The 16,474-nt window shown below is 36.1% G+C and overlaps 2 protein-coding genes across 5 annotated transcripts in view; one reads left to right on the forward strand and one right to left on the reverse strand.

Annotated features, from left to right (window-relative positions):
• LOC117105840 (splicing factor 3B subunit 2-like) overlaps window positions 1–9,973 on the forward strand; it is a 10,311-nt gene extending 338 nt beyond the window's left edge. The window contains exons 2-17 of the mRNA XM_033247142.1: window positions 5–957; window positions 1,202–1,492; window positions 1,826–1,926; window positions 2,214–2,408; window positions 2,993–3,115; window positions 3,467–3,625; window positions 4,139–4,291; window positions 4,573–4,673; window positions 5,472–5,610; window positions 6,450–6,557; window positions 6,673–6,780; window positions 6,959–7,101; window positions 7,611–7,815; window positions 8,220–8,311; window positions 9,270–9,357; window positions 9,905–9,973. Coding sequence (XP_033103033.1) covers window positions 5–957; window positions 1,202–1,492; window positions 1,826–1,926; window positions 2,214–2,408; window positions 2,993–3,115; window positions 3,467–3,625; window positions 4,139–4,291; window positions 4,573–4,673; window positions 5,472–5,610; window positions 6,450–6,557; window positions 6,673–6,780; window positions 6,959–7,101; window positions 7,611–7,815; window positions 8,220–8,311; window positions 9,270–9,357; window positions 9,905–9,973 — 3,028 coding nt within the window. The remainder of the gene's footprint in view (window positions 1–4; window positions 958–1,201; window positions 1,493–1,825; window positions 1,927–2,213; window positions 2,409–2,992; window positions 3,116–3,466; window positions 3,626–4,138; window positions 4,292–4,572; window positions 4,674–5,471; window positions 5,611–6,449; window positions 6,558–6,672; window positions 6,781–6,958; window positions 7,102–7,610; window positions 7,816–8,219; window positions 8,312–9,269; window positions 9,358–9,904) is intronic.
• Window positions 9,974–11,208: 1,235 nt separating this feature from the next.
• LOC117105669 (uncharacterized protein C3orf14 homolog) lies at window positions 11,209–15,223 on the reverse strand. 4 transcript variants are annotated; one of them, XM_033246881.1, is made up of 5 exons: window positions 15,077–15,223; window positions 14,516–14,593; window positions 13,449–13,572; window positions 12,726–12,800; window positions 11,209–12,402 (listed from the first exon to the last, which is right to left on the reverse strand). In XM_033246881.1, the coding sequence occupies exons 2-5, from the start codon at window positions 14,575–14,577 to the stop codon at window positions 12,313–12,315; spliced, it is 351 nt and encodes a 116-aa protein (XP_033102772.1). In that variant the 5' UTR covers window positions 14,578–14,593; window positions 15,077–15,223; the 3' UTR covers window positions 11,209–12,312. The 4 variants fall into 4 exon arrangements, with proteins under 4 accessions (XP_033102772.1, XP_033102770.1, XP_033102773.1 ...); XM_033246879.1 differs by having other exon boundaries at window positions 13,449–13,584; XM_033246882.1 differs by having other exon boundaries at window positions 15,143–15,200.
• Between the last annotated feature and the right edge of the window lie 1,251 nt (window positions 15,224–16,474).

Here is a 16,474-nt window from a genome sequence, read left to right on the forward strand (position 1 = left end):
TAAGAGAGGAGGCACGCATTGCAGAACTACAGCGCCAAGAACAGGAACGTCTGAGAGAAGAGGCAGGCATTGCAGAACTACAGCGCCAAGAACAGGAACGTCTTAGAGAAGAAGCACGCATTGCAGAACTACAGCGTCAAGAACAGGAACGTCTTAGAGAAGAAGCACGCATTGCAGAACTACAGCGTCAAGAACAGGAGCGTCTAAGGGAGGAGGCACGCATTGCAGAGCTACAGCGCCAAGAACAGGAGCGTCTAAGGCAAGAGGCGCGCATTGCAGATGAACAAAGACAGGAACAAGAGCGCATTTTGGAAGAGACCTGTATAGCTGAGCAAAGGCGTGTAGATCAACAGCGTTTAATTGAGGAAGCACGTATTGCTGAACAGCAGCGGCTGGAAGAACAACGGCGTGAAGAAGAGCGAAGAAAGGAAGAAGTGCGTCTTAAAAATGAGCGCATGCTTGAACAGCAACGTCTTGAAAAGCAAAGAGTTGCAGAACAGAAACGCCAAGAGCAGCTACGTATTATGGAAGAAAAACGTATTGCACAGGAGCAAGAGCAGCGACAAAGGTCAGAGCAGTTGTTACATCAGCAAATAAAGAGACAAGAAGAACAGGGAGGTGAAAATCTGTATGACGAAGGTCTGAGAATTCCTGGAATAGATGACAATACAGAGGTGGATGAGGAATTCATTGAGCAAGAGAAGGAACGTATATTGTTGCAACAGCAGGAACGCCTTCAACAAATGCAGAAACGTGAGAAAGAGAAACAAAAGAAAGCCTTGCAACAGCAACAGATGTTAGCAGATGAGCAGATGAGAAATGAGCTAGCAAGAGAAAAAGCAAAAGAAGAAGAATTGTATTGGGAACAGCAACGCGCACTTCATTTGCAGGAAGAGGAAACAAAAGTACGCCAACAACAACAAATGTTACAAGAACAACGGGAGCAACAACATAGGGGTAAGTTCTAAAGATATTGAATTTTGTAAATATACAAAGAAACTCTTGCTTTACTTTGGCAAAATACATGTAACCTTAACCAGCCAGAAATATGTTTTCAACTAAATAACACAGCTCTCATAAATATGCAGTGACATATCCAGCAGTGGGCTAAACAGGTGATTCTGACCCACCCCTCCAGTTTCACTGTAATTTTGAATTCAGTATGCACTTAAATTAACTAAGATGTAAACTATATTCTCAGGTGCCTTGCTAAGAAGTCCACCAGGCAGAGTTCCAACTGGTCAGCCTGCTCCAAATGACAAGCCATTTTTGCATCAAATTCCTGGACAGAAGCCTCCATCTCTAATGTCCAAAGAAGTAAAGCCAGCACTCCGTCCACCTGGAGTAGATGATGATGATGATGAGGAAGACGAGGATGATAATGAAGAAGAGGAGAAGGCCTCTGAAAGCATCCGCCTACCTCAGGCTCTGGAGAAAGTGCTGCAGTTTAAAGATGTTCGTGCTCAAGAAATTGGCGGAACAGAGGATGATGGTAAGAGATTTCCATTATCAACTTCAAGATGTGCAAGTTTTTTGCTTTTTAAAAAATTATTCAATTTTTAAATATACATGATGTTATTCCACCCAATCAGGTTGCATCATTTGCGCAATTAGGCGTCCAATTGAATTTATTAAATTCAATTTTTCTCTTTAAATTGCAGACTGCAATTTAAATGTTTATAAGGTAAATGGCAAAGATGATGTGTTTTTACTTTAAATTTTAAAAAAGAAGTAAAATTAATTCTTTCAATTTGATGCAATTATGAGATGGTTTTTCCTTATATACATAAAGTATATATAAATAATTCCAATAATGTTAATACAGATATGCAAATTGAGGCTGAAGATGAGAATGAAGTGCCGCCACAGGAAGAGGAGGATGAGGATGAAGAAGTGGAAAAGGAGGTACCTAAAGAGAAGAAACTTGTAAGTTTATTTAACACTAATTTAGTTTTTCTGCTGATATATGTCTTTTTTTCTAATTGTTGGTTCCGTTTGTAACCAACACCTTGTACAGTAGTATAACTTCAGATATTGTGTTTAGTAATTTCATGAACAATTCCAATGGATAATATATATTTATTCGCTTCAAAGAAAATATATATTATTCCATTACTCAGGGTTGTAAAGTAAACCCCAGTGTTTCTCATTGTTTATTAATTTAAAAATAACCCGAGACAATTTTAAATTAAAGAATTTTTTTTTCTCAACAGACTAAAAACCAGAGGCGAAAAAAGAAAAAGAAGAAGAGGCAGGCTGTAAGACGGCAACAACAACAAGATGAATCAAGAAAAGCAGATGATAAAGATGGTGAAACTGAAGATGTTGTAGTGGAGTATATACCTGAAACTTTAGATGTGATAGATCCCACATTCAGGGAGTTTAGAAAAGTCTTTGAAGCATTTAAGGTAAAGTTTAAAAAAAGAGAGCGTGTTGAATTTCGTAGATAATTGTATTGCATGGATTATTGATGGTGAAAATAGCATATTTGAATAATCTACATGACCTGTTGTTAAGCATAATTGCTTTTAAATGAGGCTTTCAAAATTCTTATTTTGTTTGTATTTCTAAGGACAGTGGCCTGGTATTCAAACATTGGGTCGTGACAAAAACTCTAGACATTTATTGGGAATATATATTTCTGTAACTGTCATGACATGGACTTAATTATTTTCATCTTTTTAAAGCCCTGTTCATACTATCAAATTTTATTTGACCAAAACACGTGACATGCCTAAATATGGTCATGATGACATCACATCATCACTATGTTTATGTCCTGGCTGTATATGGTCATCCAACAGTTTTTTTGTCAAAGAAAATTCGGTAGAATTGTGTGGAAAAAGCTGTAAGCTATGTCCAGCCTGTCAAATTTTATTTGACAAAAACATGTGACATGCCTTAATATGGTCATGATGACATCACATTATGACCATATATAGGCACATCATGACTATATATGGGCATACAACAGTTTTTTTTTATCTTGCAGCTGGCAGAGGCTCCGAAAGTAGAACCTAAAAAAGCGGAGCAAGTACCTGCAGTGAAAGCAAAGGAAACCAAGAAGGAGACGGAAAAGAATGAATCCGATTCAAGCAGCGATGAAGAAGACATGGTAAATAATGATCATTATTATATAATTTATATTATAAGCTTGTATAGGGCCTTTCTTTTCAGTTCTGAAGCGCTGTAAGTGACTCTCTACAATAATTCAAAAACATCCCCCTGAGTAAAGCTTGCGTAGAACCAAACCAAAGCAAAGTGTGCTGCTAACTTAACTAATGCAATAAAGCAGTAGAAAAATAAGAAAACAAACAAAACAATAAGGAAATAGGTGTGTTTTTAGATGGACTTTGAACTACCTAAGCGAATCACAAGATCTGAGAAAATTAGGCAGACCATTCCAAAGTTGGGCAGCAATCGAAGAGAATAAAATGAATTAAAACACAGGTTTTTTTCCTTGTAGAGTAAGGTTGAAGATGATACCCCAAAGATATCAAAAAAGAAACTACGTAAGTTGAACCGTTTAAGTGTTGCAGAGCTGAAGCAGTTGGTTTCAAGACCAGATGTAGTAGAAATGCATGATGTCACTGCTAGGGACCCCAAGTTATTAGTTCACCTGAAGGTAAGATTAAAATCCTAAAATAACTTGCAAAACTTTTAAAAGTAATAAACTGATAAGATAATTTTTAATTTAATTTTAATTTTTTAAATGTTCCCATGGAGGTATTATAGTAATACCTCCATGATGTTTTTAATATAGTCATTTTTTTTAGTTTCAACACCAGTAGGGAGTCGACCGACCAATACATGTGCAACAGCGAGAGTCAGTATTGGCCTTTCCGCCGAGGGGTTGGCTGAAAGAAATTGTTTCTGCTCCTTTCTGCTGTAGATCCCGGTTCAAATTGGTCAGCTTCACATTATAATGGGAATCGCTCGGCTCCTCCAATAACCCTTGTATTAAGAGTTAGGCGGGCTAAGGCTTATATTTGTATCTATGAATTCGGTACACGCTGTAGTTAAGTCGGATAGCGCTGCACTGCGGCTGCCGCAGTCCCCAGGTGCACAGCCCAAGTTTGAGATTTAGACATCATAAATAATCTGATTGCAATTCAATGCATTTTGTTCCATATTGCAGTCAAGTAGGAATACGGTGCCTGTTCCAAGACATTGGTGTTTCAAGAGGAAATATCTACAGGGCAAGAGAGGTATCGAGAAACCCCCATTTGAACTCCCAGAATTCATTAGGAGGACTGGTATTATGGAAATGAGGCAGGCCCTTCAAGAAAAGGTAAAAAATATTGAAACTGCTTTGTCCAAACGTTAAGGGTGGTATTGTCACTTTGCTGGAGTGAATAGTATTAATACTGGAAGCAGTATAACTGTTGAATGGAATATTCTTAAATGCGAGGTGAAAAATGTGTTGTGATTAATCAATATGGTGGTCTGTACATTTGTTATGTTTACTAAATAATTTCCATTTTTTATAGTCAGGATGGCAATGGACTCTAAGGGCTGCATAACTACTGCTATTTTGCTGTAATAAATGATGATTTATTTTATACTTTACAGGAAGATCAACAGACAATGAAAACCAAAATGCGACAGAAAGTGCGACCCAAGATGGGCAAGATAGATATTGATTATCAGAAATTGCATGATGCATTCTTCAGGTAATTTAGGCTGATCAGATAATGCTGAATCTGAAAGTAGTTTAATAAATCGGTATTAAATTGTTGGTTTTTATGATGTAAATTGAGCGAAGGAAATTTGTTATAGAGCATCAAGGGTCCCACAGAATCAGATGCTTGATGAAACATTAAATTAATCCTTTGTTTTATTAAAAATGTTGGGGCTGAGGCAAATTTTGTATGGTCAACAAGTATATATCAGTATTAATTGGGCATGATCGAAATACCACAGGAAATGTTGTTCAGCATCACTTTGCATTTTTAACAGGAATTTAGGGGTTAATTAAACTTAATGAGACTAGACTGCCATGTGATGTATCTGAATGAAACTGTGCCTCATTTTTTAACATATTCATAATCGTAACTTTGTGTAAATATAATATTGTATCAACTCGGTTAAATATAAATGGTAACCAAGGTATAGCTAGAGCTAGTCGTGTGTGGCACCAATCCTTATCGGACTTAAATTTCAAAATTGTGATATTATATGAGGCTACCATCCCAAAACCAGCATCAGTAACCAATATATGAAAATTCACTTTACTGTATAAATATGACATTCTTATTCTCAACATTATAAGCTTTAAAATGATGGGTCATTTACTGAAATTGACTTAATATTGCCAAAGTTATGAGCTTCCCTGTACCAAAGTACAAAGTATGTTAATTACTAAGTTTAACAATTGGCGACAGTACACTGGTTTTAGGATGGCAAACCTTGGTTATTGCTTCATAAGCTGATGGTATTACTAATGTGTTGGGGTGTTTTTTGTTTTCCAGATGGCAGACGAAGCCAAAAATGACAATCCATGGTCAGCTGTACTACGAAGGCAAGGAGTTTGAAACGAAACTTAAAGAGAAGAAGCCAGGTGATATTAGTGATGATCTCCGAGTTGCTCTCGGGATGCCTGTTGGCAGCGTAAGTTAGTTATTGACGCCTTTTTAATTTATGATAATAATCGTAGACGCCGTAATCCTAACAATGGCGCCCTCAATCGTAGAATTATTGTCATGGCGCTGTGAGTAAATGCACTTAGATGTGCGTGTGATTTAGTATGTTCTTAGGCCATAGATTTTGTTAGACAGGCAGTTTTGTTTGTGTTGTGAATTGGTCGTTATTACTCGATTTTTCTTGTATTGGCCACTGAGTTGACGTTGATTATTATTGTTTGTGTTCATTGTTTTACCACCAATAAATATTTTGACTGATTCTTTTCTAAATTGATTGTTTTATGCATTGACAAATTAATTATTTACAACCGGATCCACAACATTATTCAGCTTCCTCTCTAATTAAGATTTTTACAGAAAAAGGGTCTAAAATAGAAAACCAACGTATAATTTATACTTATTTTCTAAAGTTTTGTTACGGTTCAATGGACTTTTCTTTGTCAATCAAACTTAACAACTGACCAATCAGAACAGGGCCAGGGACCTTAGCAACAATATCCAAGGGGCGCGGTTTAGCAGAAAGGTCTATTGCACTTTGATCTTTATACTTGTGTCCTTGTTTGTATGCCTGTCGTCCTGTTCTACAGGAATATTAGTGTACTTGGTAGTTTCACATGTTATGGAGTGATTACTAACTGTAGCTTAGTATTCCATAGGTATTTGCTCCACTGTCCAGGGTTTAAATGAGAAGCACAAGATGAGATCCTTGTAATTTGCACCATATATGCCAGACATAATTATTTACTAAAATGAAAAAAAATGTAAAAAATACTGAAATATTAAAGCATCATTTATTCACTCCTACAGACAGCACAATCAGTTCCTCCTCCATGGCTGATTGCCATGCAACGATATGGACCGCCACCATCCTATCCAAACCTCAAGATTATGGGCCTCAATTCTCCTATTCCAGAGGTAAGTGCTCAATGTTTTTTTTTTTTTCTCTTTTCAATTTATACAATCGATGTATGATAACAAGCATTGATATGCATTTTTCTTAACCTGTGCATCTTTTTTTTCTTCCTCATAGGGATGTTCATTTGGGTACCATGCAGGTGGTTGGGGTAAACCCCCTGTAGATGAAACTGGGAAACCCCTCTATGGAGATGTATTTGGAACCAATGCAAGTGATTTCAAGGTTAGAATGCAAATTATTTTGAATACAGTACTTTGGAAACATGTACTTTCTCAATTGTAAATGCTTATTGCTTTGAGAAGTAATTAAGAAGCTTTTCAACATGGATTTTAAAAAAAAATTAACAATATAAATAATAATTAATAGCAATTTTTTGTTATTATTCAAAATGAATTACTAGATTGAGGAGGATGAAGAACCGCCAGAAATGGCACCATGGGGAGAATTAGAGAGCGAATCGGAAGAAGAGTCGGATGAAGAGGGCTCGGAGGATGAAGAGGAGGAGAAACCAGATGACACTGGGCTCATCACGCCAGCCGATGGGTAAGTTTATTGAGAGATAGTAACATACCAAAGAGTATAGTAGGATTGCAAGAGGTCCGACTATCTTTATTTTTGCATGCACACAATGAAACAAAAAGTACCACAAGAAAGGGGGCACCTTATTAGAATTTGAATAGAGTTAGAAACTTGAACAGACGCAGAGATAATATTAGTACTTTTTCAGGATATTTCAGGGAAACCTCGCCTGTCAAACCTCTTGCCAATTCTCTTTGAACATACCCACAAAGTAGTTTTTTTTTTGCCCACTACCCTAATGAGAAGTATTTTGGAATTGCAAGCTGTTTCACCTGTCATAATTAGCTGGGAGCCAGTATTTTGATTGGTTTATATGTAAATTAGGCAAGGCCTATGCTATCAGAATTTTATTTGCCAGCCTAGACAATATTTGATCAGAGTTGATAAAATATTAGCACTCTCCATTTCCAGTGGATCTTTCTTTTACACCTCAAGAAGCATTGTATTAACTTCTCCATTTTAATTGAATTTAGTGGGCTTATCACACCCAGTGGGGTGACATCCGTGACAGCAGGTCTAGAAACACCGGAGATGATTGAGCTTAGGAAAAAGAAGATAGAAGATGCTATGGATCAAGGAGGCGAAACCCCCGCGCTTTATACCATCCTGCCGGAAAAGAGAGCCAATGTTGGAGGAGCCATGATGGGATCCGCTCACGTCTATGACATTGGTGCTGCTGTAAGTTCAAAAGGAATTTGATAAATAATTTAACTTTTTTGGGGTGGGGAATGAGTTAAATTCTTTATATGTGTGAATTAATAAGGTTTACCATCCCAAACCAGCATACTGTTGCTAAGTGTTAAACTGAGTAATTAGCATAAGAATGTGGCTGTATTGTATACTTTAGTAGAGAGAAGCTGTAATACTTTTACTCATAACATTGGCAACAGTAAGTCTATTCTAGTAAATGGCCACCTATCATTTTAAAGCTTATAATGTGGAGAAAAATATGACTATATTAACAATTCATTTTTCTAGCACTGATGCTGGTTTCAGCATGGCAAGCCCCAAATTATAAAGTTAAGAGGTAGTCGCACTGTACATATTTTATGATTTATTAATTAACTGATTGTTTATTTTAGGCCAAGAAACCAGGACAGTCTGGATCAGAAGTAGTAGCTATTGCCCTCGACCCCAGTGAGTTGGATCTTGATACCGCAGCCATGGCGGCTAAGTAAGTAGATAGTACAACAACTGTTTGCTGAGTCTTGTACTTGTTAACACACTGTACACTTTAATGAATCTTGAGGGTGGAATTACATGAATCAAATTATTAATTGATTATTTTGTCTCTAAAGGTCTGTCCACATCATCAAATTTGACGAATGTGATATGCCCATATTGGGGTGTAATATGACATTATCATGCCTATATATGGCACTTTGCATAAAATTTAATAGTGTGGACAGAGCATTAGATTCATACAAATTTGCTCCGTTACTGTGGGATAAAATAGATTTCCAGATTTCCCTTAATCCCAAGAGATTAAAATTAACTAAATATTATTTATCTATTAATTTCATCCCCATCTTCAATATCAATAAACATCTCACCTGAGAGATCATATTAAGATTAGCTTTAATCTCTTGATGTTTAATCTCTTGATTTTATATTGTATAGTTTAGCTTGATTAGCTTTAATCTCTTGATTTTATATTGTATAGTTTCTATTTTTCGTAATTAATCATCTTAGTTCATTTTATTATGCTATGATAATTGAATGAAATAAAATATACCAGAATAGAAAATGTTAAGAGCATAAGATTCATACAAATATGCACTATTACTGATTGTGGGATGGAATGGATCAATCTTAGTATAGATCTTATAATGGAATTATAGATTTCCCTTAATCCTAAGATATTAACTAGATATTATTGATCTTGATTAATTTAAATCCCCATCTTTAATATCAATAACAACTCTCCTGAGAGATCATTAATGAAAATTAGCTTTAATCTCTTGATTATATGAACGAATTGTCAAATGAACAATTAATCTTTTAATTTTAACTGTCATTAATGAACATTACCTTAATCTCTCAATGTTAGGAATTAATTTATAGATGAATAAAAATTAAATGAATTAAATTTTAATTGAATAATTGGATGTATTTATTATTTTTCTTGCAAGGTATGAGGAGCAAGTAAGAGAACAGCAATCACATCTTGAGAAAGAAGACTTCAGTGACATGGTTGCAGAACATGCTGCTAAACAAAAGGTAAATGATATTAAAGCAATTTATTCTAGTATAATTTACAGTAACCCCTCCGCCAAGGAGGTTATGTATTCACCACATTCACCTCAAAGACCAACTCAGGCAGGTATGATGCAGCTCGACGCAATTGACTGTCGTAAGAGATTAAACATTCTTTATATTCTACGAGGCGACTCTCCCCGAGGCAAACCATTGGGTTCCGTGTTTAACCCCCACGGACCCGACATGACACAAATCGCGTCGGGCTGCATCGTATGAATTAGCCTTAATGATTGGAGTCATACATGAGTCTAAAGCCGTCAAGACTATCAAATTCTATATGACAAAAACATGTGACATGCCTAAATATGGTCATGATGACATCACATCATGACCATATATAGGCACATTTTGACTACATATGGGCATAAGAAAGTTTTATAATCTGAATTTTAGCTTAAGAAAGGGTGGTTAAATTTTTGAGTGTACAGGCCGCCTTAAACCTGGCTTGTTTTTGTACATGAATAATAATAATAATTTGGTCTGTTTTGGTTTTTTTTCAATCTTTCAGAATAAGAGGAAAAAGCAAACACAAGATACTGGACGAGCACCCAAGAAATACAAAGAATTCAAATTTTGATTCAATTTTCCTCCCTTTGTATTTAATTTCAAATGTTTTCCTTGTACTTTAATCCTTGAGGTGGTTCAGATATTGCATTTCTGAGGGAAAATCTGCGACTTCTCTGGCTGAGGACATGCCTTATTGTGTTATGAAATTGTCAATAATTTTTATAACAAGAAATATATGTATCACATTGTGGTAAATTATTTACCCTAATTAAATGTGGGTTTTTATCACTGTGACTGTTTACTAAGGTGTATTACAGTGAAATTATGTGTGCACAACCGATGTTATCGTAGATAAGGCAAGCCTTTATATTTTGGCACACTGATGTTCCATTCAGCTAAACAAGCACTCACCTCTAGAAGTGCTGACAATTTTCAAAATGCGGTAAATTTTTTCGTTCTTTGTTTTTCATGTTGTATTTCAAACCTGGCTTGGCATATAGGATTAACACTATTCTGCAGTGAAAGTGTACATAATATATATGAAGTTGGCCATCCCAAAACCAGCGTACTATCGCTAAACTGAGTAATTAGCATAAAAAAGTGACAGTATTGTATTCTTTAGTACAGAGAAGCTGTAATACTTTTACTCATAACTTTGGCAATAGTTGATTCCAGTAAATGACCTATTATTTTAAATCTTATAATGTGGAGAATAGGAAATATTTAAAAAAGTCAATTTTCTTGTTTTGATCACTGATGGTGGTTTTTGCATGGCAAACCCCATATTACAACACCTATTTCTTTGCATATCACATTGGATAAAAATTAATGTTTTTGTTTCATTCATTCATTCAGATTTTTTATCCTACAGTTATATTCTGAACAGTGTCATCATGAGATAGGTATGAAAATGTAGGATGGGATTTTTTACCCTGTGTGCGCTTATGAGATCTTGGTAATATGAAACTACCTAAATCTTGTGTCCACACTCAAATTATTCTATGCGACAAATTTGTGTGAAGTGCCCATTATATGGGCATCATGGTGCCATATTACACCCAAATATGGGCATGTCACATTTATTTAGTTTGATAGTGACAGAGCTTAACAAAATGAGAAAGATCTATACAGTAGGTGTTGTATAAAACTAATATTTCTCATGTCTTGGTAAAGCGTTACTTGTTCCACTTCTTGAAAATATTCTAAGCTATTATTTCATATGTCAGTCAATTTCTTCATAACAAATATTTTGAATTAAGTGTAATTCTATTTCATAGCTGTACTGCATAAATCACAAACACAAAATTTATAGTTCATAGTTATTTATTTGTAATTTCGGAGAAGTTAATACCAGTTTCGGAGTAAGTTCTACCGTGCATACCCAATTTTTAAATACACCCATTTCATAATAAAGTGTTAATTGTCTGCAATCCATTTCAGATGAAAAGCGAATTAAAAATCATGTTTCCTAGAAAACTAAGTTTATACAGGTCTCCCTCCAATTAAAGACCACTTTTAGGACTGGGGTTTTCATGGTCTTTAGTAGCTTTTGGAATAATAATATAAGATAAAACATTTGTTACGTTTGGTTAAGCTTTATCTCACTGTAAGACAGCTTCCCACTGTAGCAGTTTTATGGAAACCAGAGCTCAAATTCCTAAAAATTTTGCACTGATTGTCGGTGCATTATAAAACTAGTGTAAATGATTTTGCTAAGTAATTTGTGGAAATAAATAATTTTTACAATGTAAGTCAAATGTTTTTGTGATTCCATAGTGTTGTATGCAATTTAGATTAAACAAAATGATGCCCTTCCCATATTTTAGACCAAAAATGAAAAAAAAGCTTCTGATTGCACAGCGACAGGGGGAAATGACAGCATAGTGTAATGACAGCATATAAATTAATCTTGGCCCAAATCTTTGTTTCCCGGAGAGCACAGAACGGTTACATCATCGTACAAATTGAAAGCTTCCTATCAAAGATCTTATAAAACCAAGACAGCGTTTTCTGCAAATATCTGCAAAATTCTGTAATAATGCAGTGTAGGACGCCCTCTTGCAATTACATATATCTATAAATTCTGGAACAACTAGGACACCGTCTCTTAATTGCAATTACCGGTACTTTCTATTGCTTTCTGCGTGAATGGATGCCTCCTATTTCGTTACATATGCAAACCACGGAGAGCACTATGGTGTTGTTATAAGGTCTTTGCTTCCCATTAACTAAATTTGGATGCGTGTCAGTTCCCAGTGACGACATTTAGAGCTAGTCAGGCAGTTATTTGTATAATAATGCAGATCTCTCCATTTTTCTTGGGTACAAGTGCACAAAACTGCTGTGAAATTTTTCCCCTAATAATCTGGTCCAGTCTGTTCACCTCCCACCCACAGCTATTGTAAGCTGTCACCTGGGGGTAAGAGTCTTCCCTTTGCTTTTCTTGACATCCATCTTCCATGCTGGCAATTCTTTCTCTACCATGTTCCAATATGATACCTGAAATTATATTATGGATTATTAAGTATTTGTACAGTAGTGTTAATATAAATTCAAAATGGGGGGCACCAAGGGAAAACTTGTACATAATCGGAGCTTTGCAATGGGGCATGGTCTAGGTGAGGTTGACAAAATAAGGTGATTTTTAACTCTTTTTTTGCTTCAAAAATCACCTGTGGTGAAGGGGTGCCACAGGTGGTTTTAGGTACACCCCTAGATATACATTGCTGAATTAATTACAGGATAAAAAGCAATAGAAAAATTTTGAAAACATGATGGGAAGATGCCATCCAAAAATGAAGAATAAGGAGAAACTAAGCCACCTCTAGTTCTGTAAAGTTTCTTGATGCACCAGATTTTGCTCCACGCTTCAGATTTTCTTCAGCCTTCTCTAGTTTCTATCATAAACAAAAGTGTACTGATTAGAAATCACTACTTATTTGTGTTGGTATTAATAATATACAGTACCAAGGCTATATGAAACTAAAATTTATTTTTTAATAGACCTTTCCGGTGCATCAATCAAACTTAACAACTGGTCAATTAACTGACCAATCAGATAAGGTACAGGAATTTGCACATGTTTGCATATGTTTTAACACTGTTGTTTTGTGAGACTTCAGCAACAATAGCCATTGGGGGGGGGGGGGATTAGTGGAAAGGTCTGCTGTGTTGAGTTGATGGTGTAAACCAGACATCTTTCAGTACAAAGAAGCACACCAATCAAGAATCTGTACTACAGTGTTAGTGGTAACAGCTCTATGCTTAATAATGTACATGCTAGAAAATCTTACCAGGGAGGAAAGAATATTGTCAATGTATGTTTCTCATTTTTTTTTCCAATAGTCAGCAGTGTAATAGAGCCAGTGGTGGATCTAGGAATTTGAATTACAGTAGAGGGCCTTCTATCAAAGATGGAATAGTAGCCGGCTACATCAGCTGGACCAACTCTGGGCCCCCCTTGAATCTGCCACTTTGAGCAAATAGGATGCCTTTCTGAGATTGATTGTATGAAGTGCTACAAACATTATTTGTCTGTGCCATACTTGAAGTAGTACGTGATTCCTCTTCTTAGCTCTTGTCCAACTTTCTGCCAAATGACTGTTCTTTGCTGCACTTTCATCCAGATGCCATTCAGAACGTTTTAATAGCGCTTCTCTTCTCGTTAATCTGAAACCGTAACTGCAATTGTTAATATAGAGTGGCTGATCCAGAGGGTGGAGAAAGGGCTAACAACATTTTTTTAAACAAATGTAACCCTCTCCCACCCAAAAAAAAAAACAAAAACAAAAACAGAATATAAGAGAAAAGGGATGAAACGGAAGGCGAAAGATGGGAGCACAGTACGAGGCTAACTTTAAGGGATCAAAGCTCTTGAACCACCAGAATGGTAACAGGGCACTTAAAGCTACTCTGCGTGGCCCATACAACTAAACATTTACCCCCCCCCCCCCCAAAAAAAAAAAATGGATCCAACACTCTATCTATTAATCTGATATCTTTATAGCTTGATACCTTGGGTTTGTTTGAAACATAAAAATTAATAAAAGCATTAGATTATAAAATGTAAAGTGTGCTAAAACTATATTTTATTATCAGAGGGAGAAATTTTGTGGTTTATAATATAGGATGCCCAAATTATGCTTTCAGATTGGAAAATCAGGGATTGGAATCACAATATTTGAGTCATTGGCAAATTAACATTTTCAGTCCGGTGAACTCGCCATGTTATTAAACTACAGCAGGAGGAAATATCACCCACTAATCACTGATTTCAGGAAGTAAATGGTGGTGTGTGGTGGTGCAACAGCAAATGACCAAAACGGCAATAAACCAAACAGTAAAACTTGTTTACCAGAACTGTGAATGAATACAGGAATCGGCTGTGAATCATGACTGAAGTGCTTAACCGAAACCAACATACAACCTAAGTCATCTGTATTCTTGCCACTTTGGTCATTTTGTGTTGTGGTACCGTTTTGGTTTATTGCCATTTTGGTTATTGTTGTTTTGGTTTATTGCTGTTGACCTGATAATGAAGTGGTTGTATGCACCTTAGTCACAATGCATAACACAGCAGCAGTAAAGCTAGATCATACGGTAATCGACTTACATATCTTCGTGAGCTTTGTTCAGTTCCAATTCCCTTTCCAACCAATAATCTAATGGTTCCATTGCGTAGCTAGGCAAACTGAGAATGATTTAAGTAAATAATGAAACAGAATATTCCAAAAATGTTTCCAATAAAGTAGCAGCTGCAGCATATTGAATGAAAAAGCTGAACTAATAATGATAATAAAAACCAATACCAAAAGAGAAAGAAATTCGAACCTAAACTATCCTAGGCCTACTTTAATAGTTTATTTGAAAACAAGACGTGAATTGGGTCAATTGCCAATTTTAGTTCTAGGCCTGTATTAGTGAGCATATTTATTAGGTAATTAATTTACGAATTAGGCAGCTAAAAATCGTTCTAGCCAAGTACTACTAGGGTGGCCTACTACTAGGCCTAGGTAGGCGTGCCTACTACTAGGCTAGGCCTAGCATAGAGGTGTAGCAGCAGAGACCAGACTCTCTAGAATCTAGCCTAGGTACTAGGCTAGGCGCCTAGGCGATAGGAGGGTCTAGCCTAGGCTAAAGATATATTAGGGCAACAGGTTACAATTTGATTTACTTATTTTATCAATTCCACTTTATTCTGTGCGTAAACTAAGAGAATACAGGCGAGAATACATCTAACTTTATTTAGGATTTCACTGTGTAGCGTCCGAAGTTGCTTAGTAGTAGGCCGCCATATTGTGTACTGGTTGCCTAGAGCCGATGAACTGTGTCTTCTTATTGGTCAGTGATAGGCCAATCATTTGGACTTTTGATCGAAAGCTCCGCGGGAATTACAGTACTACTTATTGATACTTATTATCTACAGTATATTCTGTGGATGGTTAAATCATGTTTTTATTTATTTTATTTTATATTATTTTATTTACTTCTCAATCTACAGATAAAACCCTCACTAACAGATTGGAGAAAAACATACACATATTATAGGCCTACTAGGAAACAGAATATCCGTAAAACCTCTAACAGATGGGCTTCTTTTTTTGTGATAGGCTTCTTTTCAAGGGCTGTTTTTGCAACAGTGGCGTAACAGGCGGGGGCAGGGGGAAGACTGCCCACCCCCTAACGGATTTTACCGGGCTGACCAAGCCGTAGTACCGGGCTGGGTAAGAAGAAAAAAGAAAGAGGGGAAAGGGAGGGAAAAGAGAAAGGAGAAAGAAAGGGAAAGAAAAAGGAAAAGAATAAAGAGAAGAGAAAAATAAAGACAAAAATAAAAAGGAAGATATAATCAACAGATATCACAATACCCAGCAACCCCTTCTCCACTTCAAAATGTGTCCATATCGCATTTGATCTAAACCGCCAGATATTCTCTGCAGTGGCGTAACCACCGTTGGACAAGGGGAAATATCCATCTATGGAAAATCTTTCCCCATTGAAGATGCCCTTATCACCCCGGAAAGTGCCTGGTTTTTTTGTTTTTTTTTGTGGGGTAGGCCAATTTCCTCTAAAAATTGCACATTTTAGGGAGTTGCTCAATTTTGACGAAATTAGAATTAAAAACAAAAAATTCTTTCGCGCGTATTTTTTAAGGGTAAAGTCAGCTTTAAAAAAACGAGTGTGGCCATATATAACATAAGCGCATTTCTTGTTGAGGTAGGCCAATTTCCTCTAAAAATTGCACATTTTAGGGATTTGATCAATTCCGACGAAATTAGAATTAAAAACACAAAAATTTGTTGCAAGCTTCGCGCGCATTTGTTAAGGTTAATGCTTGTGCTTGCCCTCCTATGCCTTCTAAGTTATTTAAACACATAATAGGCCCAACACCAATAGAAAGAACATTTAAGATAGATCGTTTTACCTAGAAGAAGGGCCTTAATGTGTATTGATGGTGAAGGAATATGTTTGTAATAAATAAAACCATTATGAAAATGCTTATATTTGGTTTCAAACACACGTGTGTGGCCTATATTATAAATAAGATAAGCCATGTCGTATTGTTTTCTATATG

The sequence above is a fragment of the Anneissia japonica genome, unplaced genomic scaffold (genome assembly GCF_011630105.1).
Source record: "Anneissia japonica isolate Jap-2015-1 unplaced genomic scaffold, ASM1163010v1 scaffold287754_len4335492_cov202, whole genome shotgun sequence".
NCBI lineage: Eukaryota > Metazoa > Echinodermata > Crinoidea > Comatulida > Comatulidae > Anneissia > Anneissia japonica.

Excerpts from the sequence above, each read along its gene's own strand:
- LOC117105669 (XM_033246879.1), bottom strand. The coding sequence starts at position 14,577 with ATGGAACCATTAGATTATTGGTTGGAAAGGGAATTGGAACTGAACAAA. Across the intron at positions 13,585-14,515 it reads AACAAAGCTCACGAAGATAT|TTACGGTTTCAGATTAACGA; the intron begins GTAAGTCGATTA and ends TAACAATTGCAG. Across the intron at positions 12,403-12,725 it reads GAAACTTTACAGAACTAGAG|GTATCATATTGGAACATGGT; the intron begins GTGGCTTAGTTT and ends ATATAATTTCAG.